The following is a 20,625-nucleotide window of genomic DNA, read 5'->3' on the forward strand; positions in this document are numbered from 1 at the left end:
GATCAAGTAATTATTCTTTATCGTTATATTTGATGACTACACAAATTTTCTTTCCCTAAAAGGGTGTTTTCTTGACCCATTTGACAAAGGAAGTGCGGTCATTCAACCAAGAAATAAAAACAAAATTTTGAAAAAAAAAAAACAAAGAATGTTGGTTTTAATCAAAGACTCTTGCTAATAATCAATCAAGCACAAGTCAACATTCACCATCACCGATGGTCACATCAATATGAAGTACGATTTCTTTTCATTAGGTCAATTGAACTGTCTAGGCTTTATGCATCTTTTTTTTCTTTTGTCACGGATTATTCATTTCCCTACTCTTAATTTGTTTGCATTTTAGTAATAGCTTTTGAAACAGGCAGGGCCCTTCCTAGTGGACTATAAAGTAAAGCAAAGTGCCCCAACAATGGTGGACAGTGACCCGTCATGATTATATATGCACTAGCTCGCAGAAAAAAAAATGTAGCCTAGATATTGGAAAAGCTTTGGAGGAGAGTAAATAAATTAAGGAGGATTGTGAGATTAAAGAGCATGCCACCTGTCCAAAATTGAAACCGATGCATAAGGTTGTGGGAATGACTCTACGTGCTATGAAACCTTCTATATGTTGTTTGATTATAGTTCAAGTTTAATCGAAATCAAGTTTAACCTAAGATAAAAAATAAATTAGATTAAATGAACATGATCCTCTTTAGAGTAGGCATCTAGTTAAATTCGTCTGCATTCGATCTTTGCACGTTGTTTTATATTCTGAGATGGATTGAATCTCGATGAAATTTCATTGACAACGATTTGTCAATGGCATATATCATCTGTTTCTGTCCTTTTTAGGGAGAAATTAAGAAGAGAGCGACTGGGCATGCAACAGACAACAGAGCTGGGCTGAGATGCGTCAACGCATCTATTGGTTGCTTGGGGTCCTTAAAATATGTGGTGGATGGCTCAGATTCGCCGGCAAAAGCAGGATCCTAGCTAGAATCCTCATCAACAATTGCAACTTTTTCTTTGTTTTTCTTTCTCTTGATAACGACTTGTCTTTTGTTACTGCCTCTTTTTTGGTTTTACACTTTACCCCCCAAGAAAATAAAAAAAAAAAAGTGAGGTTAATTGAATTCCATTATGATTTGATGGTTAATTACAAGGGTCAAACTTGTGGAAAAATATTCCTTCCAAAATAGTTCCAAGTTGCAAGAAATGTGGGCATCATGCACTTGCATTTGCATATGCATCCTTGTAGAAACATATTTCTCCTATTTTATTGCATCAACTTTGTTGTATTAAAATGTAGGAGCATGACACAGAGATTGCACCCATGTGTCAAGAAGTACTAGACCCCTTCCCGCTGCTACTGCACACAAATGCTTGATTAGGTTTCAATATTTGATTGCTATTACCAAATGATTCCAAACTATTCCCTACTACCTCCTTGGGGATGATTCTCCGGAAATCATTAATCACTAATTAAGAAAAGGGGTTAGCAAAGTTGAGAGTGGGGAATGATGCCCAAAAGCTAATTAATTTCAACCAAAACACAACAAGTGTGGGTTTTCAATTTGAACTGAGAAAATAAAAGCATCAAGTTCTGATTAAAAAACACAAAATGAAAAAGGGGGGGGGGAGGGGAGCATGTGATCCCGATTCCTTCACAAAGACAAAAGGTGTAGTTTTAGAAACCTATGAAATTGTGAAAATGCAGTGACGTTTAGGTTCTCAATGAATTTAAAAAGTCGGAATTGGATTCGGTTTCTCTTGGTTCCAATTAAATGGAAAAGCACGATTCATTAGCCCACGCCTGCACCTCTCATTGCTTATCCATTTCTTTGCACCATAACTGTAATTCAACTACCCAAAACCCCTTTCTGCTAACTTGTTTGAATGACTTTGATCCTGTCGAAAATAGTGTGTAATCAAAGCCATCCAAGGATTTAATAATGGGTTTAAGATATACAGTAAAAGTGAAGCATATATTGTATAAGTAAAATGTATTTAAACATTTGATTTATCAGTAAATGTATGCTTTTTTATTTAAAAAAAAGTAAGATTTAAATTTTTTTAAAAATTTAAAAAGGAAAAAATAACATGTGACAGTAGCTAAGGTTAAAACAAAATAAGAGAGAGTAAATATGTTTGGTTTAAAGATTTAATTTAGGATGAGCATTTTGCCACATTTTGATAGTGTCATCTTTAAAGTCGGAGAAGGGCCCTACATCCCATCTGTGTGTAAACCATTCTTTAATCAACAATGAAAATTGTCGCCAAGTTTTTATGCCCCGTTTGTACAGACATTCTCATCGATAACTAAATTCACCCTAACCATCCCATCATCACCTTCTTTTGCAGCACCAAATGGCGAATCAACGGTCCCCAATTTATCCTACCTAACTTTACGGTTTATGTCCAAAGCCGAAAAGAAAATTTTAGGCAGTTTCTTTATGCATAGGGTCCTTTTTTGTAATTTCCCGACGCAAAGAGACAATAGCCAGCCCCAGAGCAGCACTACAACCCATTGCCCCAAGATGCACTTCACGCTCCTTTTTTACAACGCGCCTATTTTTGGTTTTTTTTTTTATCATTTCTTCTTCTTTTTAAACATTTATATTTTTTGAAAAAATAAAACATTCTAGATAAATTCTTTTAAATTCAAAATACATTTACTTATCATTAAATCAAATTCTTAAGAATATAAATTTTTATCACTCTTCAAATATTCATCATCAATTATTAGTGGTGCTTAGAGAATTTTAGAATAAGCAATCCTACACAATTTTGACAAGTTATTTTTTTTCCTTCACATCTCACTTTTTCTAAAGTTGGGAAAGATAATTTAAGAAATTTAAATTGAAGAGAGATGATGGATTTGATTTAGGTTAAATCTATATTTGTATGAGAAGTGATTTTTTAATTAAATGATTACAAAAATAAATTCTATTCAATTAGGTTTTGGATTTCATTTTGAAATTTGTTTTTTGTTGGTTAGTATCATTTAAAAATTTTAAAATAAAAATTAGAACTATTACAAATTTTAGAATCTTTTAATAATCAAATTTACTTAAACACAAATAAATATAAATAATTAGATATATTAAGATGTACGATGTTTGATATAAGTAGATTACTTAAATTTAAACTAAGTGATAAAAATACGATTATAACTCATAAATTTGAATAGAATAATATATTTGAGTGTCCAAAACCAACTCTTATACTTAAAAAAATTTGAACTTGATATCAATCTATTTAATTTTAAATTTAACTATATAAATAAGATAAAAGAAAACTATTGTGTACTGCTTAAATTTTGAAGAAAACACATTTATTCCTATAGCTAATTTGAAAGTTTCTCTTTATTGTTGATTTTAAAAAATAATTGTTAAAAAACTAATTCAATATATTAAAAAAATTTTAAAAAAATAAAAAGAAGTAATATACACATATGAGCAAGCAGCAAGGCTTTCAACAATGATTAGACTGTAACATTTTTTTTGTTTTTTCTTACTACAGGGCAAAAAAAAAAAAACAAGCAGCAGTCAGGGGTTACGCGCACAAACTGAGAATGGGTTTAAAACTATCCTGACACAAAATAGAAGAAGAAGGAAGTTTGGTCGCCGCGTCATTTCTAAGTAATTAACGAAACAATTAAATGTTAATCATTGGTTGCAATAACCCATATTTAAATCTCAACGCCACTCCATCTCCCATTTTCCCCTCAGCTGCTCTCATTCCTCAGGAAAATAAAGATCGAACTTTTTGAGACAGAGAAAGAGAAAGCAAATCAAAGCATGGTGTTGTGAAAGTGGTATTCCGACGTAGAAAAGCATAGTATACAAAACTAAATCTCCTTTTAAACGATTCATTCATTCATTCACAGAAAAGAACAAAGCCTTCCTCTTTCTTTGCTCCTGTTTCCAAGAGAGAATGTGAAGAAGAAGAAGCAGAGAAGCTGTATAAACGTTTGAAGGGACTTTCAGAGGTAATTTACATCTTTGCTTATAAGCATGTCTCCTGACAGCTGTTCTCTACGTGTAATATGTATTTTCTTTTGGTTTTTCTGCATGATGAACTTCTTATTTTAATTACCATATATATATATATATATATAAAATTGTATATTTGCCTGTTTTCCAGTTAAGTCATCTTACTTAACAGTTGGGTTTTTTAGTTGGGGTTTCCATTTATTCTTTCATGTTTCTTTTGAAATTAAGAAATTCTACACAATTCTCTTTGTTGGAACTTGGAAGTTGGATTATTTGTTTCCCCGTGGTATTACGCCCGAGAATTCGCAGAATTCTTTCGAGACTTAATGGCTTCTTCTTCTTCTTTTGATAGAACTTGGATAGAAATCAGCTCTCGTTGGTATGTTGTAGGATGGGTTTTGCAGCAGTTTCAGTTTTCAAGCTTTGACTGATTAATTGTTGATTTCTCTTTTTCTCTCTTTAGGTCAATGGCGGTGACTGGTGACTGACGAGTGATAAATATTTACCATTAAAGTTGAGGTTTCTAAAGATTTTTTACGTGTAAATGACAATAACGGAACAACAGAATTAGATCAGGAGGCGGAGATGCTGATTGTGAGGTCATGTTTCAGTAGAATGGACTGTCGTGATATGGGTGATAGGGAAAAAGTAAATATTAAGAATCAAATCCCTGTGTCAATTCAAAGTCGTTTTGGTCTACTTTTGTTCCTAGCCTTTCCTTGCTAGTATTAATTCTGATCATAGAGTGTCTCGTGGTTGTGGGGCCCCATAAAATGTGTCACCAAAGCAACCATGTTAAAGCTGTGCATTATTTTGGGAAAAATGAAAATTGAAAGGCCCTACTATTCTACTTTTTCACAGGGATTCAAAATGCACTCTTTGTGGGCTTGGCTTCTTTCAAGGAAAAAGATATTTTGGTTTACATCATGTTATGTAGTTTGTAGAGCAGTTGGATGCTTTGAATCCCTTTGTCTTTTCCATACCTTACCATAAAGGCCAATTCAGTGCGGTAATCCACTTGCTTGTTACTTATTCCAAGTTTTGAATCTTACAGGTACCCTTAGTTATAAACGTTCAGATAACTGTTACAACCTGTGTTACCATCGATCAAGTTGAACGTACTAAGCCAGAGCTTGAGAATTTCCTTACTGTATGTAGGAGTTGATGTAACAATTCAAGTTAAACATATAGTGAGCTTTCCTCTGTATTAGCTACTTTGTTACATAGCTTGGATTAAATTTTTTACATATCTCCTTTGCTTGGAATGAAAAATTATTAGGAATGCCAAGTTTTGACACATAAAAAACAATGGAGGATAATCATGGAAAAAGCACCTTTGTTATTTTGAACTTCTTATCAGTCATAAAGGTTTGTAAAGCTTCAGTCTTTGTAACATATCGCAAAAAATTGGCGAAAAAAGGCATTGTCCTAAGCCATCTTTCATGATCTATACATAGATAGAGGCCCTTATAATGATAATATATAAAGATTTTAATTCGTTTGTATCGCTAGGTTTGGCATAACAATGTATTGGCTTTATTTATTTATTTTCCCGCCCTTTACTTACAGATATTTGCTGCCATAATGTGAACCTGATATCAATCAATAAGGAATTCCACGTTGGGCAACCTTAACTGCAAGCTAAATCATCAAGAAGCCTTTCTTGTCTTCCTCAGAAACGGTAGTTCTCTCCCTCTCTTAGATAAAGATCAAAAATATTGTCTATGATTGTAGCCTACACCTCCTTTAGTTGCACCTACAACACACTCTGTTTGATATATGTAGAACTTCTTAAGCTTTCTCAATTTCTTTTCTCATATTCAAAAAGAGTTTTGAGACATTACAATTGTTCTTAACTTTTAGTTTGATATCAAGTGCCGACAGATAACTGCGATTTTGAGGGTCACTTATCCATCCTTCTGGCCAAAAATCAGCTAATTCATGCAGGATGTTCACCTCCATCATTGTTGAATGGCTGGCAATAAATGCACCTTTGTTCTTAAATTTCAACATATACTAAATGTTCTTTGACAGGGATATGGAATATTTTCACAGTTGCTAGCTGATAGACTAATCATAATATCTTGTATCAACATGTTTAACATTGAATACTAGTTTTGGAGGAGGTGGCATGATAGATTTTTCCTTAAATAATTAATGTATATCACCTGGTACTGAGCTTGTCTGCTGTGACACAGAAAAAGAAACGCATCTGGTTTTTTGTGAAGCTGTGGTTTAAATGGCTAAAGTTTGTTGGCCATACTTTGATCCTGAGTATGAGAACCTGAGTGTCAGAATCAATCCTCCAAGGTTCCGTTTTTTTCTCTATATGCTTTTGTTAAATATTAGTTATCAATTTTTGTTCCAAAACAAGCAACTACATTCAACTACCTTGATGGTTGAGTCAATGTAGTTCCTGGGATTTACATTTTGTTAAAATATGTACATTGACAATTTTATGCAACCGAAATGTATTTTGGTTGTATAAGTTGTTTTTTTCTCTTTTTTCTTTAACAAGAGGGCAGGCCATTGTATCGGAGACTTAGGCACATTTTTGCAGGTCACATCTTTCTATAGTTTATAACTCTTTGATTCTCATACTTTTTCCAGCAGGGTGTCTGTGGACAACACTAGTTGCAGAGACTGTACTGTTGTAAAGGTAAAATTCAATGCAAATAAAGTTTATGCCTCGCTGGCTGTTGAATTCACATGGGAGCTATCTAACATTCTTAGTGCCAACAGCTAATTCATTATGTACATTTAGGTTGACAGCGTGAATAAACCTGGAATACTTCTGGAAGTTGTGCAAATACTAACAGACCTCGACTTCATTATTACCAAAGCTTACGTCTCCTCTGATGGCGGATGGTTCATGGATGGTATCGATATACTACTATTTATCGATTTTTTATGTTAGGCTTTATAGCTCAGTGCCTATATTATGCTTGCAATAAAGTTTCCCACAAAAGATCCTTACTCAACAGTAGAACAGAGTGCAGTTCCACTCTTGTTTTTACTTCTAAACACATCAGTTATGGATAAGCATTAATTTATACGGTTATAGCAGGACAATATAATTATGTCCCTCTCCTAATAATCTGCCACCCCACTCCCCTTCTCCCTCACTAATACTAAGTGAGTTTTGACATTTTTGTTCTTTGCAAACAGTGTTTCACGTCACTGATCAACAAGGGAAACAGATTACTGATGGAAAAACCATCGATTACATAGAGCGGGTATGCCCTATCTTTTCTTCTCGAACACGTCTCCTTTTCTGTACCAAAATTGCCCCAAAAAGGCTTAGCTAGTCGAGTTTGAAATTTCCATTTGGGCAGCAATCATACAGATACGTAAGGAAACCAAGTGACAGAAGCTTTTGCTTACCCATTCTATTTCTGGATGATGAATTCTCCCTCTCTTTCCCCTCTTCATGAGGCCCACTGCTGCGTTAGTCATCCATAGCCCCTTCGTGTTGTCACTCTCATGTTCTATATATTTATTTGTCCAACTTATATGTACTGGCAATTTGGTAATGATTAATGCAGAACTCGCAGGTACACGAATAAGTGGTAAGGATTGCCCAAAATGCTCTATGTGGGCGTTTCCTCTTATTTCCCCTCATAACATTATGGATTGAAGTATGAAGAGCAGCATTCGCCATTTTATTCAAAGACAAAGGAAGTGTTTAGATAACACCTCCTTTCCTCATAAATAGTTGTCCCTTACCTGTTATCATTCCTACTAGAGACGAATAAAAACAGAAAAGGGATTATAATAATTCATCAAACTTTAAAAAAAAAAAAAGAAGAATAACGACCTCAGCAACTGTTTCCTGTCATTATTCTCCATGTGTCATGTTGAGTGCACTTTTTTTGTACTTGTATTGCATCTTATGTATACTTTTTCTTTCAATAGGCTCTAGGACCTAAGGGCCACACCACAGATGGGATGAAAAATTGCCCTGGCAAACGTGTTGGGGTGCATTCTGTTGGTAATCACACAGCAATTGAACTCATTGGGAGGGACAGGCCTGGTCTCTTATCAGAGATCTCTGCTGTCCTTGCCAATCTTCACTTTAATGTGGCTGCTGCAGAAGTATGGACACATAATAGACGAATAGCATGTGTGCTGTACGTCAATGACGATCCCACCAGCCGTGCTGTGGATGATCCAAACAGACTGTCTATCATGGAGGAGCAGCTTAAGCACATCCTGCGTGGTTGTGAGGATGATGACAAAGTGGCTCGTACCAGCTTCTCCATGGGATTCACACATATTGATCGGCGGCTTCACCAAATGCTGTTTGCTGATAGGGATTATGAAGGTGGTGGAGTGACAACTGAGGTTGACTATCCTCCTTCCTTCAAACCAAAGATCACAGTTGAGCGTTGTGAGGAGAAAGGGTACTCAGTCGTTAGTGTCCAGTGCAAAGATCGAGCTAAGCTGATGTTTGACATTGTCTGCACACTTACAGACATGCAATATGTAGTTTTTCATGCCAACATCTCATCGAATGGTCCCTATGCTTTACAGGTATGCAAGTCATTTGTCATAGCCTTTCAAAAGGAAAGAACCAAGCACTGCCTTCAGAAAAATCATTTTGCACTGTTTCTAAGTTGCCATAAAAAAGAAAAGAAAGAAAGAAGGAAACAAAGATGGTGTATAAGGCCAAATTGTAATATGCATCACATTTATGAGTAAAAAATCCTTTATTCCATTTTTATACAACTTATCAATCAGTTATATGCATTTGATAAGGCACCAGTCTGATTTAAAAGATAATGACCTTTATAAAAGCAGGGTGCAATAAGGAGTCTGTTAAATGCCTAACTGTAATCCGCTGTTCATTTGTTTTGGGACAGTAAAATTTTGAAAAGTTGGGGTTATCGAAAGAGTATCAAAGTAAACAGCCATCTTGACATGGCATTTAAAATGGTTACCACTTATGCTTCCATAGCACTCAGCCATTCACTGTAAACTTTCTGTAGTCACATCCATCCTTTTATCACTCTGTTAACTCAAAATTGTATAAGACGGACTAAAATATGCATAAATGATCATAGTGCCTTTCAAATTGTAGGAATATTTTATTCGCCACATGGATGGCTGCACACTTGATACTGAAGGTGAGAAAGAAAGGGTTATTAAATGTCTAGAAGCTGCAATTCACAGAAGAGTAAGTGAGGTAAGTAGTGTGACTAGCTGAAATGTTCTGTTAATGTTTATCCAGTATTATTGCATAAATAGAGACCATGTTCTGGTTTCTAGCTAAAAATTTTTGTTTCTAAATGGTTCTGCTGCACTGAATTCTCAATGTGAACTGTTAAATAGCTGTTGATGTTCCTCTAATGCAAGTGTGTAGAATGTTTTTTAGTAGTCAGAAATTCCATGCTAAATGAGATGATTCATGAAAACAAAGGTTTTTCGTTGCTTACAAAAAATTTTTGCTAGCGTATGGTTAGTTTAAGTTTCATCCATATCCGCTGTGGAGCTGCTGCATATCACAAGAATTGCTACTAGAACATGAAAAAACTAGGGTCGTGACATCTTAAGATTTTACAGTCAGTATTCAAGATGAATTCCTGGAACTACTCTCTTCTTTGCTATTGATGATTGCGTATGTGCTTATCTGAAACTGTTTCCCATTATAAAGAGTATGAGGCACAACTTTTTCCATAAGATGTTATGCTGAATGTTCTTTTCCTTCATACATAATAAGGAGAAAAACATGATCTGCTTATTCTTTAAGGATAGTCAAACTTTAACTATGAATTCATGAGTTTATTTTCTGCTTGGATGTTACACCAATGAAAAATGACTGAAATACATAGAACACCAAAAAAGTTTGTTTGAACAGGAAGCAAACTAAAGCATTAAACTGCTGCAAAGGAACTGATTGTCAGGACAAGCAAGATGCATGTTCGATGCAAGAAGGGTAAAACCAAACTTTTTAGAAACTTTAAAATTAATCAGAAAAAGAAGATGGCAAATTGATGTGGCAAAGGTGCATAACCAATAAAATCTTCCATTTAATAAACTATAATCCTTAGTTCATGCTTAACCAATAAAACCTTCCATTTAATAAACTGTAATCCTTAGTTCCTACTCTCCCTTTAATGCATATCTGGCAATTTGTGTGCCTTGACACTTTGCTTACAAATTTAGCAGTGCCTAAATTTTACATGGAATATGCAAGTCTCTAATTGAAGAAGTCAGCTTATATGAACTTCAATTTTCTTTTGTTTGCCTTGAAAATTCAACAAACATAACAAGTTGATCAATGATACGAGGAAAATAACTCTCCTTTTTTAATTTTAAATAACAAGCTATTTTCTTTTTATTTACTGTTGGTTGTATTTCTTCATATTGATGAAACGAGAAGAAGTCATGAGATTGATGAATAACAATGTCTGCTTTTTGCATTGACAAGTCCTTAGGACAACAAACAAAAACTATTCTGTTTCTGATGAGAAACATCCACTTTCTTGTCATCTAAGATGCGTATAATAAATGCAGGGTTTAAGTCTGGAGCTCTGTGCAAAGGATAGAGTTGGTTTGTTGTCTGAAGTAACGAGGATTCTCCGAGAGAATGGATTGTCGGTTAGAAGAGCGGGGGTGTCAACAGTTGGGGAGCAAGCAGTGAACGTTTTCTATGTGAGGGATGCTTATGGGAATCCAGTAGATACAAAGACGATTGAAGCGCTTCGCAAAGAAATCGGACACACAATGATGCTTAATGTAAAGAAGGATCCAGCCAGTGCCAAAGCACATGAGGCTGAGACCAGTGGATGGGCCAAAACAAGCTTCTTTTTTGGGAACTTGCTGGAAAAGTTCTTGGCTTGAGAAAAAAACAAAGGAAGTAGTTATTTATGTTCATGTATGGCTGTAACACAAACTCTGTACCGTATAGGATAATGCAAGCTGTTGCATACCAACTATGGGAAGGACTTGTTATCCCTGCTTTGTTTAAAAATAAAAGCTTGCAAATTGTGAAGATTGGACTTTGGAAATTAAGTGCCTCTTTGCTTTTCTTTTTATCTTATTTTGCGTCTTTTGGCAGCTTAATTTTCCTATACGCATAGTTTATTTACCATGGACACACCAAGAAATTGACTTTGAATGCTTCCTTGCTTGGTTTGATGGCTTTATCATACATTTGACTTGGAATGGAATTTGCAAGGCACAAGAAACAAATAATAAGAGAAAAGTTTACTTGCAATTGAATTTATTCCATATATTATTTTGTGTTAAAATCGGGTGAGGAACAGCTGTTGGATTTAATCGAATTGAAGAAAATCCCAGTCTATGTGGCCATGAATGGAAATAACGTCCCATTAAAGAAGTTAACTACTATATTAATATTCTTATTAGAAATTGGGGAGACCTTGGTAATTACAACATCTAAAGGAATGTTCACAGCATCGTTTTCCTGTTGTCCGGTTTATCGGAAGTGGTCTGGTCTTGTCAATAATATCATCAAACTTTCCAAACTGTTCCCACAATTAATTATTTTCAGTTAAAAGACAACATAGAATAATCCACATGATAAATGTATTAGCTGTCATAATTCTGGCTTTCTTTTGAGCAAAGATTCAGTCTGTTGAATAAACTAAGCATACAAATGAAAGAATTCATTCCTTGTATCAATAAATAAATAAATACAAACAAACAAAAGCTAGTAATCTCTTATATTTTAATTTAAAGATTGAAACAATTTCCTAACGATTAATTCAATTATCATTAAAAGCACGCATAATTATATACAACCGGAAAAGCAAGGTTCCTGTCATTAAACTAATTATCAACATTTGAAAGCAACATTGGTGTGACAGATAATAATAAAAAAGATAGCTATAGGCGACAAGATAGGGAGGAGTAGAACCTACATTATCATAGTATAGGCATCTATTATATGCACACCTATTGGCATTATTAAACTTACTCAATAATGGACCAAGTCTGCTCAAAATACCAAAAATTCATCAATGCTTGAAGTTAAGGCCTGCAAGCTCAGGTCTATAATCTATTTTATTTTTAAGGGAATTTATTGTAATATGTTCCAAGTTCACATTCAGAATTTGTGGAGATTCATTATAATAAGAGGCGAAAGGGAAGCAGATTTGAAATCTTTAGTTAAGATCTACGCGGCGTTTAGACTTGTGTATAGAAAAACCAAGCAAGTTTAATCTTAAATATTTACGAATAATGTAAAAGTGAAAATAACTAATCTTGAAGAAAAGATTTTAGTAGAAAAATAATTATATTATTCTCAAAAGAAAAATAAATACCTAAAATTCTAAGTAAATGTCCAAAATTGTTAGAATAGTTGAATATGACTATTTGGCAATTTGACTCTATTAGCTTTTCTTAATGCGTAAGGGTGCTATTTATACTATCACTTTTCCCAATCATAAAAAAAATCATATTTTTTATTGTCTTTTAAATATGTTATTTAGGAAAAAAAAACTCCACACATTTCATTCATAATACATCATCTATATATACAACCTAAACATCTCTAAAATAGGAAAAAAATAAAGAAAATAAAAAACATAAAATCTCTATAATTATGATGATTCTCAATCTCTATAATCATGGTGATTTCTAATTCTTATAATTATGTTTATTAATAAAAGTATATACACATTCCTATTCTATAACACTCCCCCTCAAGCTGGAGCATAGATGTTAATAATGCCCAGCTTGCTACGAATATAATCAACTCAAGGTCCATTCAACGCTTTTGTGAAGATATCTCCTAGTTGGTCTTCAGTTTTAACATATCTTGTAGAGATGAACTTCTGTTGAATCTTTTCATGAACAAAATGGCAATCAATTTCAATATGCTTAGTTCGTTCATGAAACACAAGATTTAAGGCAATATGGAGAGCAGCTTGATTATCACACCACAACTTTGCCAGCAAAAAAGACTCAAGACCAGCTTCACTTAATAGTTGATACATCCATACTACCTCACACACAGTTTACGCCATAGCTCTGTATTTCGATTCTGCACTAGACCCAGATACTACATTTTGCTTCTTACTTTTCCATGAGAGCAGATTTCCTCTAACAAAAACACAATATCCCGTAGTGGATCTCTTATCACTCTTGGAACTTGCCCAATGTGCATCTGAAAAACATTCAATATTAGTGTGTCCATGATTTTCATAAAATAGACCACATCTTGGAGCCTCCTTCAAATAACATAGGATTTGTTCCAAAGCTGCCCAATGGTTGATTGTTGGAGCAGACATAAACTGACTTACAACACTAACAGAGTATGCAATATCAAGAAGGGTCACTGTAAGATAATTCAATTTTTCAACCAGCTTTCTATACTTTTCAAGGTCTTCAAACAATTCACCATCTTCTTTTGTGAGTTGCAAATTAAGAGTCATTGGCGCATTACATGGCTTAGCACCCAATTTTCCTATCTCAGTCAACAAGTCAAGAACATATTTTCTTTGAGACAAGAATATTCTTTTCTTACTCCTTGTCACCTCAACACCCAAAAAATACTTCAACAACCCCAAATCTTTTATCTGAAACTGGGCATGAAGAAAGGATTTGAGAGATGAAATATTTGCAATGTCACTCCTAATAATGACAATATCATCAACATACACTACTAGTAAGATTATGCCTACCTCAAACTGTTTATAAAACACTGAGTAATCACACTTACTCTTCTTCATCCCAAACTCCTGAACTGCCTCACTGACTTTGCCAAACCAAGCATGAAGGCTTTGTTTCAGGCCATACAAGGATTTTTGAAGATGACAGACTTTCCTATACTCCCCCTGAGCAATAAACCCAGGTGGTTGCTCCATATACACTTCCTCTTGGAGGTCACCATGTAAAAAAGCATTCTTGATATCTAATTGATGTAAAGGCCAATCATAGGTAGCCACCATAGAGATGAATAAACGAATATAGGTAAGTTTAGCTATTGGAGAGAAAGTATTAGAATAATCAACACCACAAGTCTGGGCATATCCTTTAGCAACAAGACGGGCTTTAAGGCGAGCCATTGATCCATCAGGATTTACCTTTACAGCAAACACCCATTTGCACCCAATAGCTTTCTTCCCAACTGGCAAATCTACCAAATCCCAAGTACCATTACCATCTAAAGCCACCATCTCCTCTACCATAGCAGCATGCCAGCCAAGATGGGACAAGGCTTCATGAACAATTTTAAGAATTGAAACAGAATCCAAGGATGCAACAAACGAACTAGAAGAAGAAGACAAGTGATCAAGAAACAAAAGATGAAATAGGGTAAGTACATTGACGTTTACCTTTGCGAAAAGTATTGGGGAGATGGAGACTAGGATCATGATCATTGGAGACTGGATCTGACGGCAAAGGTACTGGTAAAGGGCATGTGGTCTGAGCCTCTAGTCATCTAGAATAGACATGGATAATAAGTGGCCGAGCAAGTGTAGGATCAGGTGCAAAAATATCTATGGTACTGACAAGATGGGTTACAATATAAACTAGTAGATCATCTTCTTCCCCCTGACCATCATAACTAGAAAATGAAGAAAAGAACGGAGTATTTTCAAGGAAAGTGACATCTGCGGAGATAAGATATTAGTTCAGAGTAAGAGAATAACATCTGTAACCTTTCTAAAGACAAGAATACCCAAGGAAAACATACTTGAAAGATTTTGGATCTAATTTGGTGACCTAGGGACAAACATCATGAACAAAACATGCATTACCAAATATCCAAAGTTCAATAGGAAATAAAGACTTGGAAGGAAAAAGGACAACATAGGGAATATCACCATGAAGGACAGAGGAAGGCATCCGATTAATCAAAAAACAAGTTGTGGAGACAACATCAGCCCAAAACTATTTAGGAACTTTCATTTGAAAAAGAAGTGCTCAAGCTACCTCAAGGAGATGTCTATTTTTTCTTTTGGCAACTCCATTTTGAAAGGGTGTATCAATACAAGAAGATTGATGGAGAATGCCATTTTGAATCATATAGGACTAAAATTTATCGAAAAAATATTCTTTGGCATTATCACTTCGCAATGTGCACATAGAAACATTAAATTGTGTTTTTATTTTAGCACAAAATGCATAAAAAATAGAGAATAACTCAGAATGATTTTTCATTTAGTATAGCCAAGTGACACGAGAATAGTCATCAACAAAAGTAACAAAGTATTTGAAACCAGATTTAGACACAATAGGACAAGGACCCCAAACATCATAATGGACTAACTTAAAACGGGACATAACCCATTTATTGACTCTAGACACTGAAGGGAGACGATGATGTTTGGCAAACTGACATGACTCATAATCCAACGAAGATACATTTTGAAATTAAGAACATAATTTTTTTAAGGAAGATAGAAAAGGATGTCGCAACTGACAATGCACCTCAAAAGGGGTCAATACACTTGAACAAGCAATGGATCTCGGCACCTGTGTGTCAAGGTAGTAGAGACCTCCAGACTCATGACCTCTACCAATAATCCGTTTCATTGTAAGATCTTGAAATAGACAAAAATCGAGAAAGAATGAGATACAACAATTCAAGGCACGAGTGAGTTTACCAACAAAGATTAGATTAAAAGAAAACTTAGGTCGATTTAAGACATTGGACAATGAAATTGATGAGGTCGGATTAATAGTTCAAGAACCAAGAATACAAGAGGTTCATCCATCTGCTAAAGTAACATTAGAGGAGGTTGTATGTGATTGGAAAGTGGAAAATAGATTCGAATTACCTGTAATATAATCTGAGGCACCGAATCAATGACCCATTTGGATGATGAGGAAATAAGACATGTAGTGGAGTTACCTGACTCAACGACAGTTGTGATATGAGAAGTTGTGGAATTTAATGATTCCTGGTACTGAGAGAATTGAGCAAACTCATATGCAGAAACTAAAATAGTCTTATCAGAAGATGAAGTATTAAAAGCTGCAACATTTGCTGATTGAGCTCGCTGAGACTTATTTTGGAGTTTCTTACAAAAACACTTTGTATGGCCTGACTCATGATAATAATAGCACACAATTTCTCTTGACTCTTGACTACGACTATCAATATCTCAGTTACGATTGCCTGTTCCCCTTCCTCGGTTGCCACTTCTATTATTCTGATGACTTATAAAAGCACTGTTATTAGCTTGAGCCAATGTGAAGCTAGAGTTTTTTGTATGAAGTACTCTCGTAAAGGTGTCATGCAAAGAGAAGATCTTGAAACCAGAAAAAATATGAGATTTGACAGTCTCGAGCTCTAAAGGGAAACCTACAATAAAACTCATAACCGTCGTTTGCTCCTATTGAGCCTATTAAACTTTCACATCAGGACTAAAAGGTAATAGAACATTATGCTCCTCATAAATTCTTTTAAAATTCATAAAATAGGCTGTGAGATATCTATCTTATTTCTCTGCATGATAAAATGCTTTACATACCTCACAAATACGAGAGATATTCTCTTTACCAAAATATAAAAAATCTAAATAATCCATCAACTCTTTAACAAACTCACAATGATTAGTTAGGTTAATAATTTCACCATTAATAGAATTCCGAATCTGTAGAAACAATCGTGCGTCTTCCCTCATCCATGTTTGCCTTGTATTATCAGTGGGAGGATTATTAGTAATATGATCATCTTTATCAATGCTTCTTAAATAGACCTAAACTGTCTTGCTCCAATATAAATAATTGAAACCATTAAGTTTATGCTCTATGATCTTTGTCATCACAAGAATCACATCAGCCACTATCATTGATTTTTCCTCTGGCATAGACTCTATCATTTTGAAAACCCAATAACAAAACCCAACAAGAATACCAAACTATCTTGTTGAAACCTTCCGACGTGAAGACCAAAAGAAAAGACCGGATTGAATCTTTGACAGATGGCCGGTGTGTGAAACAGAACCAAAAACTAAAAGCGGTGTGTAAAAGAGAAACTAAGAACTCTGTTTCAAAAGAAACAGATATGCCAAAACAACTCTGATACCATGTTATTTAGGAAGAGAAAACTCCACACATTTCATTCATAATACATCATTTATATATACAGCCTAAACATCTCTAAAATAGGAAAAGAATAAAGAAAATAAAATCCTATAATTATGATGATTCTCAATCCCTATAATCATGGTGATTTCTAATTCTTATAATTACATTTATTAATAAAAGAATATACACATTCCTATTTTATAATTAAATAAAATAAATGTTATATCCCTAGAAAAAACACCTCTAATATATAGTCTTAGTGCAAGTAGAATAAAACAATATGTAGATATCTATACACAATAATTCTAGCCTTACTCAAACTCCTTCTATGTGACTAGTCTTCTTATAGTTAGGCTCCTTATGTAAATCTTCCTTGCGTACGGCCTTCTTACGTTCAGCTCACAATCCTGTGGATTAGGTGACATAACGTATCTACGGCCTAATGAAGTGTAGTCCTCAAGTCTACACGTTGGTAGGGCATCTGGAAACCCTTAATTGATGATGGCCCAATTCTTGTTGTCAATGGGTCCCTAAGTGATGTCACCCTAAGCCCAATATGTGCCCATGGGCATTGTGCAGCACAAATGTGTGCTACTGGTTCAAGCCTTCCATTGAGCTGGACTATCACGAGATTACAAACCATGACATTCTCCCACACTCGATTTAGGCAACGCCCTTATTGCCTTGTCGACTTTCTCTACCACAAGTCTTCAATGGGCTCCCCACAAGTGTCATGGGTTTGTTTGAGGCAACTTCCCATTGGCTGTCTCGAGAACACTTCCAAGTTGGGATGTGTTATATTATGTGTCCTTATTGCCTTATGCGGTTGGCCTGTGACGTCCAAATACACAGCTCTTATGTACACAATGCCTCCATTTATAGCACACATAAGACACAAGGGGTTTGAACTTGAGACTTGAGCCATGAATCCAGTGTCAAGGCTCCGTTGTTCAAATTGTCTAGTCTGGAAGTCACGTTGTGCGGTTTCTTGGTATTTGTCAGCTACATGTACAACTTTCTGTTTGAGACTTTTAACAACCTTTGTTAATTGCCATTGCTGCTACTACATTGCTACCATCAGTTCATCTAGCCTCATATTACGGCGAATTAAGTTATTCACTGTGTTGTGCCATTCCTTGCGAAGCTAATCATTATTGGACTCCAGCTTATCGATGTTGTCTTCAACATATTCGAAGTTGCTCCACACCTTGTGGTTGATAATCATCTCAAGGCGAAATACACAATTATCCAGTGCTTGCAAAATGTCTTTAGATTCGTAACTCTAGGCGATATGTATGTGTCTAGTTTCCATGATTCCAATGCTCATACTATCTTGAACTAAGGTGTTCAAGCGTGACATGGTCTGGTTACCAATTGATGTCGTCTCTTTTTCAAAACTGTTCTTTCTTTTACTAACTTTCCTTATGACTTTGATTCAAAATAAATTTCCATTTCCTTATTGGCACCTTAAGGTTTGGAATTTTACCTTAAATCGACTTTCTATGAAACCTAAGGTTTCCCTAAATATTCTTGGTTTTGCCAACCCTAACTTTCCTAAACACACTTGGGTTTGACTAATCTATCACTCCACCTGAATCTTTCACAGCTTTAAAACCACCTTTCCCTTGAAAAGATGACGCTCACCTTGTCAAACCTAGCTCTGATATCACTTTTTCCTTAGAAAGACGAGGCTCTTCTTACTTAACCTAGCTCTAATATGACTTGTCACAAGCTTAAAATCTTTAGCCAATATCCATGCAGCGCTTAGATTTGTGTATAGAAAGACTAAGCAAGCCTAATCTTAAATATTTACGAATAATGTGGAAGTGAAAATAATTAAACTTGAAGAAAATTCTTTAGAAAAAATAATTATATTATTCCTAAGAGAAAAACAAATACTTAATATTCTAAGCAAATAACCTAAATTGCTAAAATACTTAAATATGACTACTTAGCAATTTGAATCTATTACCTTTACCTAATGCTTAAAAGTGCTATTTATAATATAGTTTTTCTTAATCCTAAAACAATTCTACTTCTGGTTGTCTAGTAGAACTAGATTAGTTAACAAGAGATTTAAATAAAATAAATGTTCTATTCTAAGTACAACACCACTAGCTTAAAGTCTTATTGCAAGTAAAATAAAATAAGTCAAAATACCTAAGAAGTCCTTGTACTCATGCATTTTGTTCAATTTAGTCGCATACTCTAATTTGAAACAATTTAATCTCTCGATTTTGGAATTGCTCCAATTTTGTGCATCTCCCTAATGACATCCAATTTAGCTGTTAAATAAGATGACATCCAATTTAGCTGTTAAATAAGATGAGTCAATGTTGACATAACATATTTTCACTAACGTGGTAATATGGGTAAATGACATACTGCCATGTCACCATAACATGCTGAAGTATTAGTGTCACGTCACCCTAACGTGTTGACGTGATAGTGCCACATCATTCTCTTTTTCTTCAAAAATTTATGTGTTTTTGTTGGGATTCGAACCCAAGACATCTAGCAAATACACCAAAGTGCTTACCATTATACCTAAACCATTACTTCTAATAATTTATTACTTTTGTTTTTTATTTCTTTCTTATAATTATGTTGTTTTAGAGCCATCTTACACCCTCAAAAACCCTAGCTATAGGAGAGAAAGAAAAAAAAGATAGAGAAAGAAAAGAATGAAAAAATGAAAAAAAATGCTTTTATAACTAGGGTTTTTGATAATATAAGAAGGTTCCAAAATGATGTAGCTTTAGGAAAAAAATAAAAAAAATAAAGAGAAAAAAACAAAAGTAATAAATTATTAGAAGCAAGGGCTTATACATCATGATAAGTACTTTTATGTATTTGTTAGAGGTCCAAGGTTCAAACCTTAATAAAAGCACATATTATTTTGGAGAAGAAGATAATGACATGACACTACCATGTCACTTTAATATGCTGACGTGGCAATTCTAAAGTTCAAACCTCAACAAAAGCCCATAATATTTTGGATAAGAGAATGACGTGGCACTACCATGTCACTTTGGCATGCTGACGTGGTAATGCAACATCAATAACTCGAACTCAAAAGGTGACATGGCACTGCCATGTTAAGGTGACGTGGCAGTACCACATTAGCATGCCATCTACCCACGCTACCACGTCAGCGAAAATGTGCCACGTCAGTACTAACATCATCTTATTTAACGATTAAATTAGATGTCATTAAAAAAAAAGATTAAATTAGAGTAATTCTCAAAATCGAAGGACTACATTGCTTCAAATTGGAGTACATAGACTAAATTGAACAAATGTATGAGTTTAGAGACTTTTCAAGTATTTTGACCTAAAATAATATGTAGATATCTATACATAAGAATTTTATCCTTAATCAAACTTTTGTTATCCGAGGAGTCCTCTTGTAGTTGGGCTTTCTGTGTAAATTTTCTTTGCGTGCGACCTTCTTGTGCTTGATCCACAATCCTACGAGATTAAGTGGCATGGCGTATTTATGGCCTAATGAAGTATGGTCCAATGGCTTATGTTCCTCGGGTCTGCACGTGTGGGGGGGTGTTTAGAGACCCTCAATCGATGGTGGCTCGATGTCGATTATTGATAAGCTCCCAAGTGATGTCGCCTCAAGCCTAATTTA

At 34.7% G+C, this 20,625-nt stretch overlaps 1 protein-coding gene across 10 annotated transcripts; it reads left to right on the forward strand.

The window, feature by feature from the left end:
* The first annotated feature begins 3,636 nt into the window (after nt 1–3,636).
* ACR3 (ACT domain repeat 3) lies at nt 3,637–11,006 on the forward strand. 10 transcript variants are annotated; one of them, XM_088809099.1, is made up of 10 exons: nt 3,646–3,973; nt 4,441–4,625; nt 5,547–5,658; nt 6,176–6,287; nt 6,588–6,636; nt 6,742–6,856; nt 7,146–7,213; nt 7,893–8,510; nt 9,058–9,162; nt 10,494–11,006. In XM_088809099.1, the coding sequence occupies exons 4-10, from the start codon at nt 6,217–6,219 to the stop codon at nt 10,818–10,820; spliced, it is 1,353 nt and encodes a 450-aa protein (XP_088665225.1). In that variant the 5' UTR covers nt 3,646–3,973; nt 4,441–4,625; nt 5,547–5,658; nt 6,176–6,216; the 3' UTR covers nt 10,821–11,006. The 10 variants fall into 10 exon arrangements, with proteins under 10 accessions (XP_017981525.2, XP_088665225.1, XP_017981518.2 ...); XM_018126029.2 differs by lacking the exon at nt 4,441–4,625 and adding an exon at nt 5,032–5,167; XM_088809100.1 differs by lacking the exon at nt 4,441–4,625 and adding an exon at nt 5,032–5,127.
* Nucleotides 11,007–20,625: the final 9,619 nt, after the last annotated feature.

Source organism: Theobroma cacao, chromosome 8, assembly GCF_053813885.1.
Source record: "Theobroma cacao isolate CCN51 chromosome 8, ASM5381388v1, whole genome shotgun sequence".
In the NCBI taxonomy this organism is placed as follows: Eukaryota; Viridiplantae; Streptophyta; class Magnoliopsida; order Malvales; family Malvaceae; genus Theobroma; species Theobroma cacao.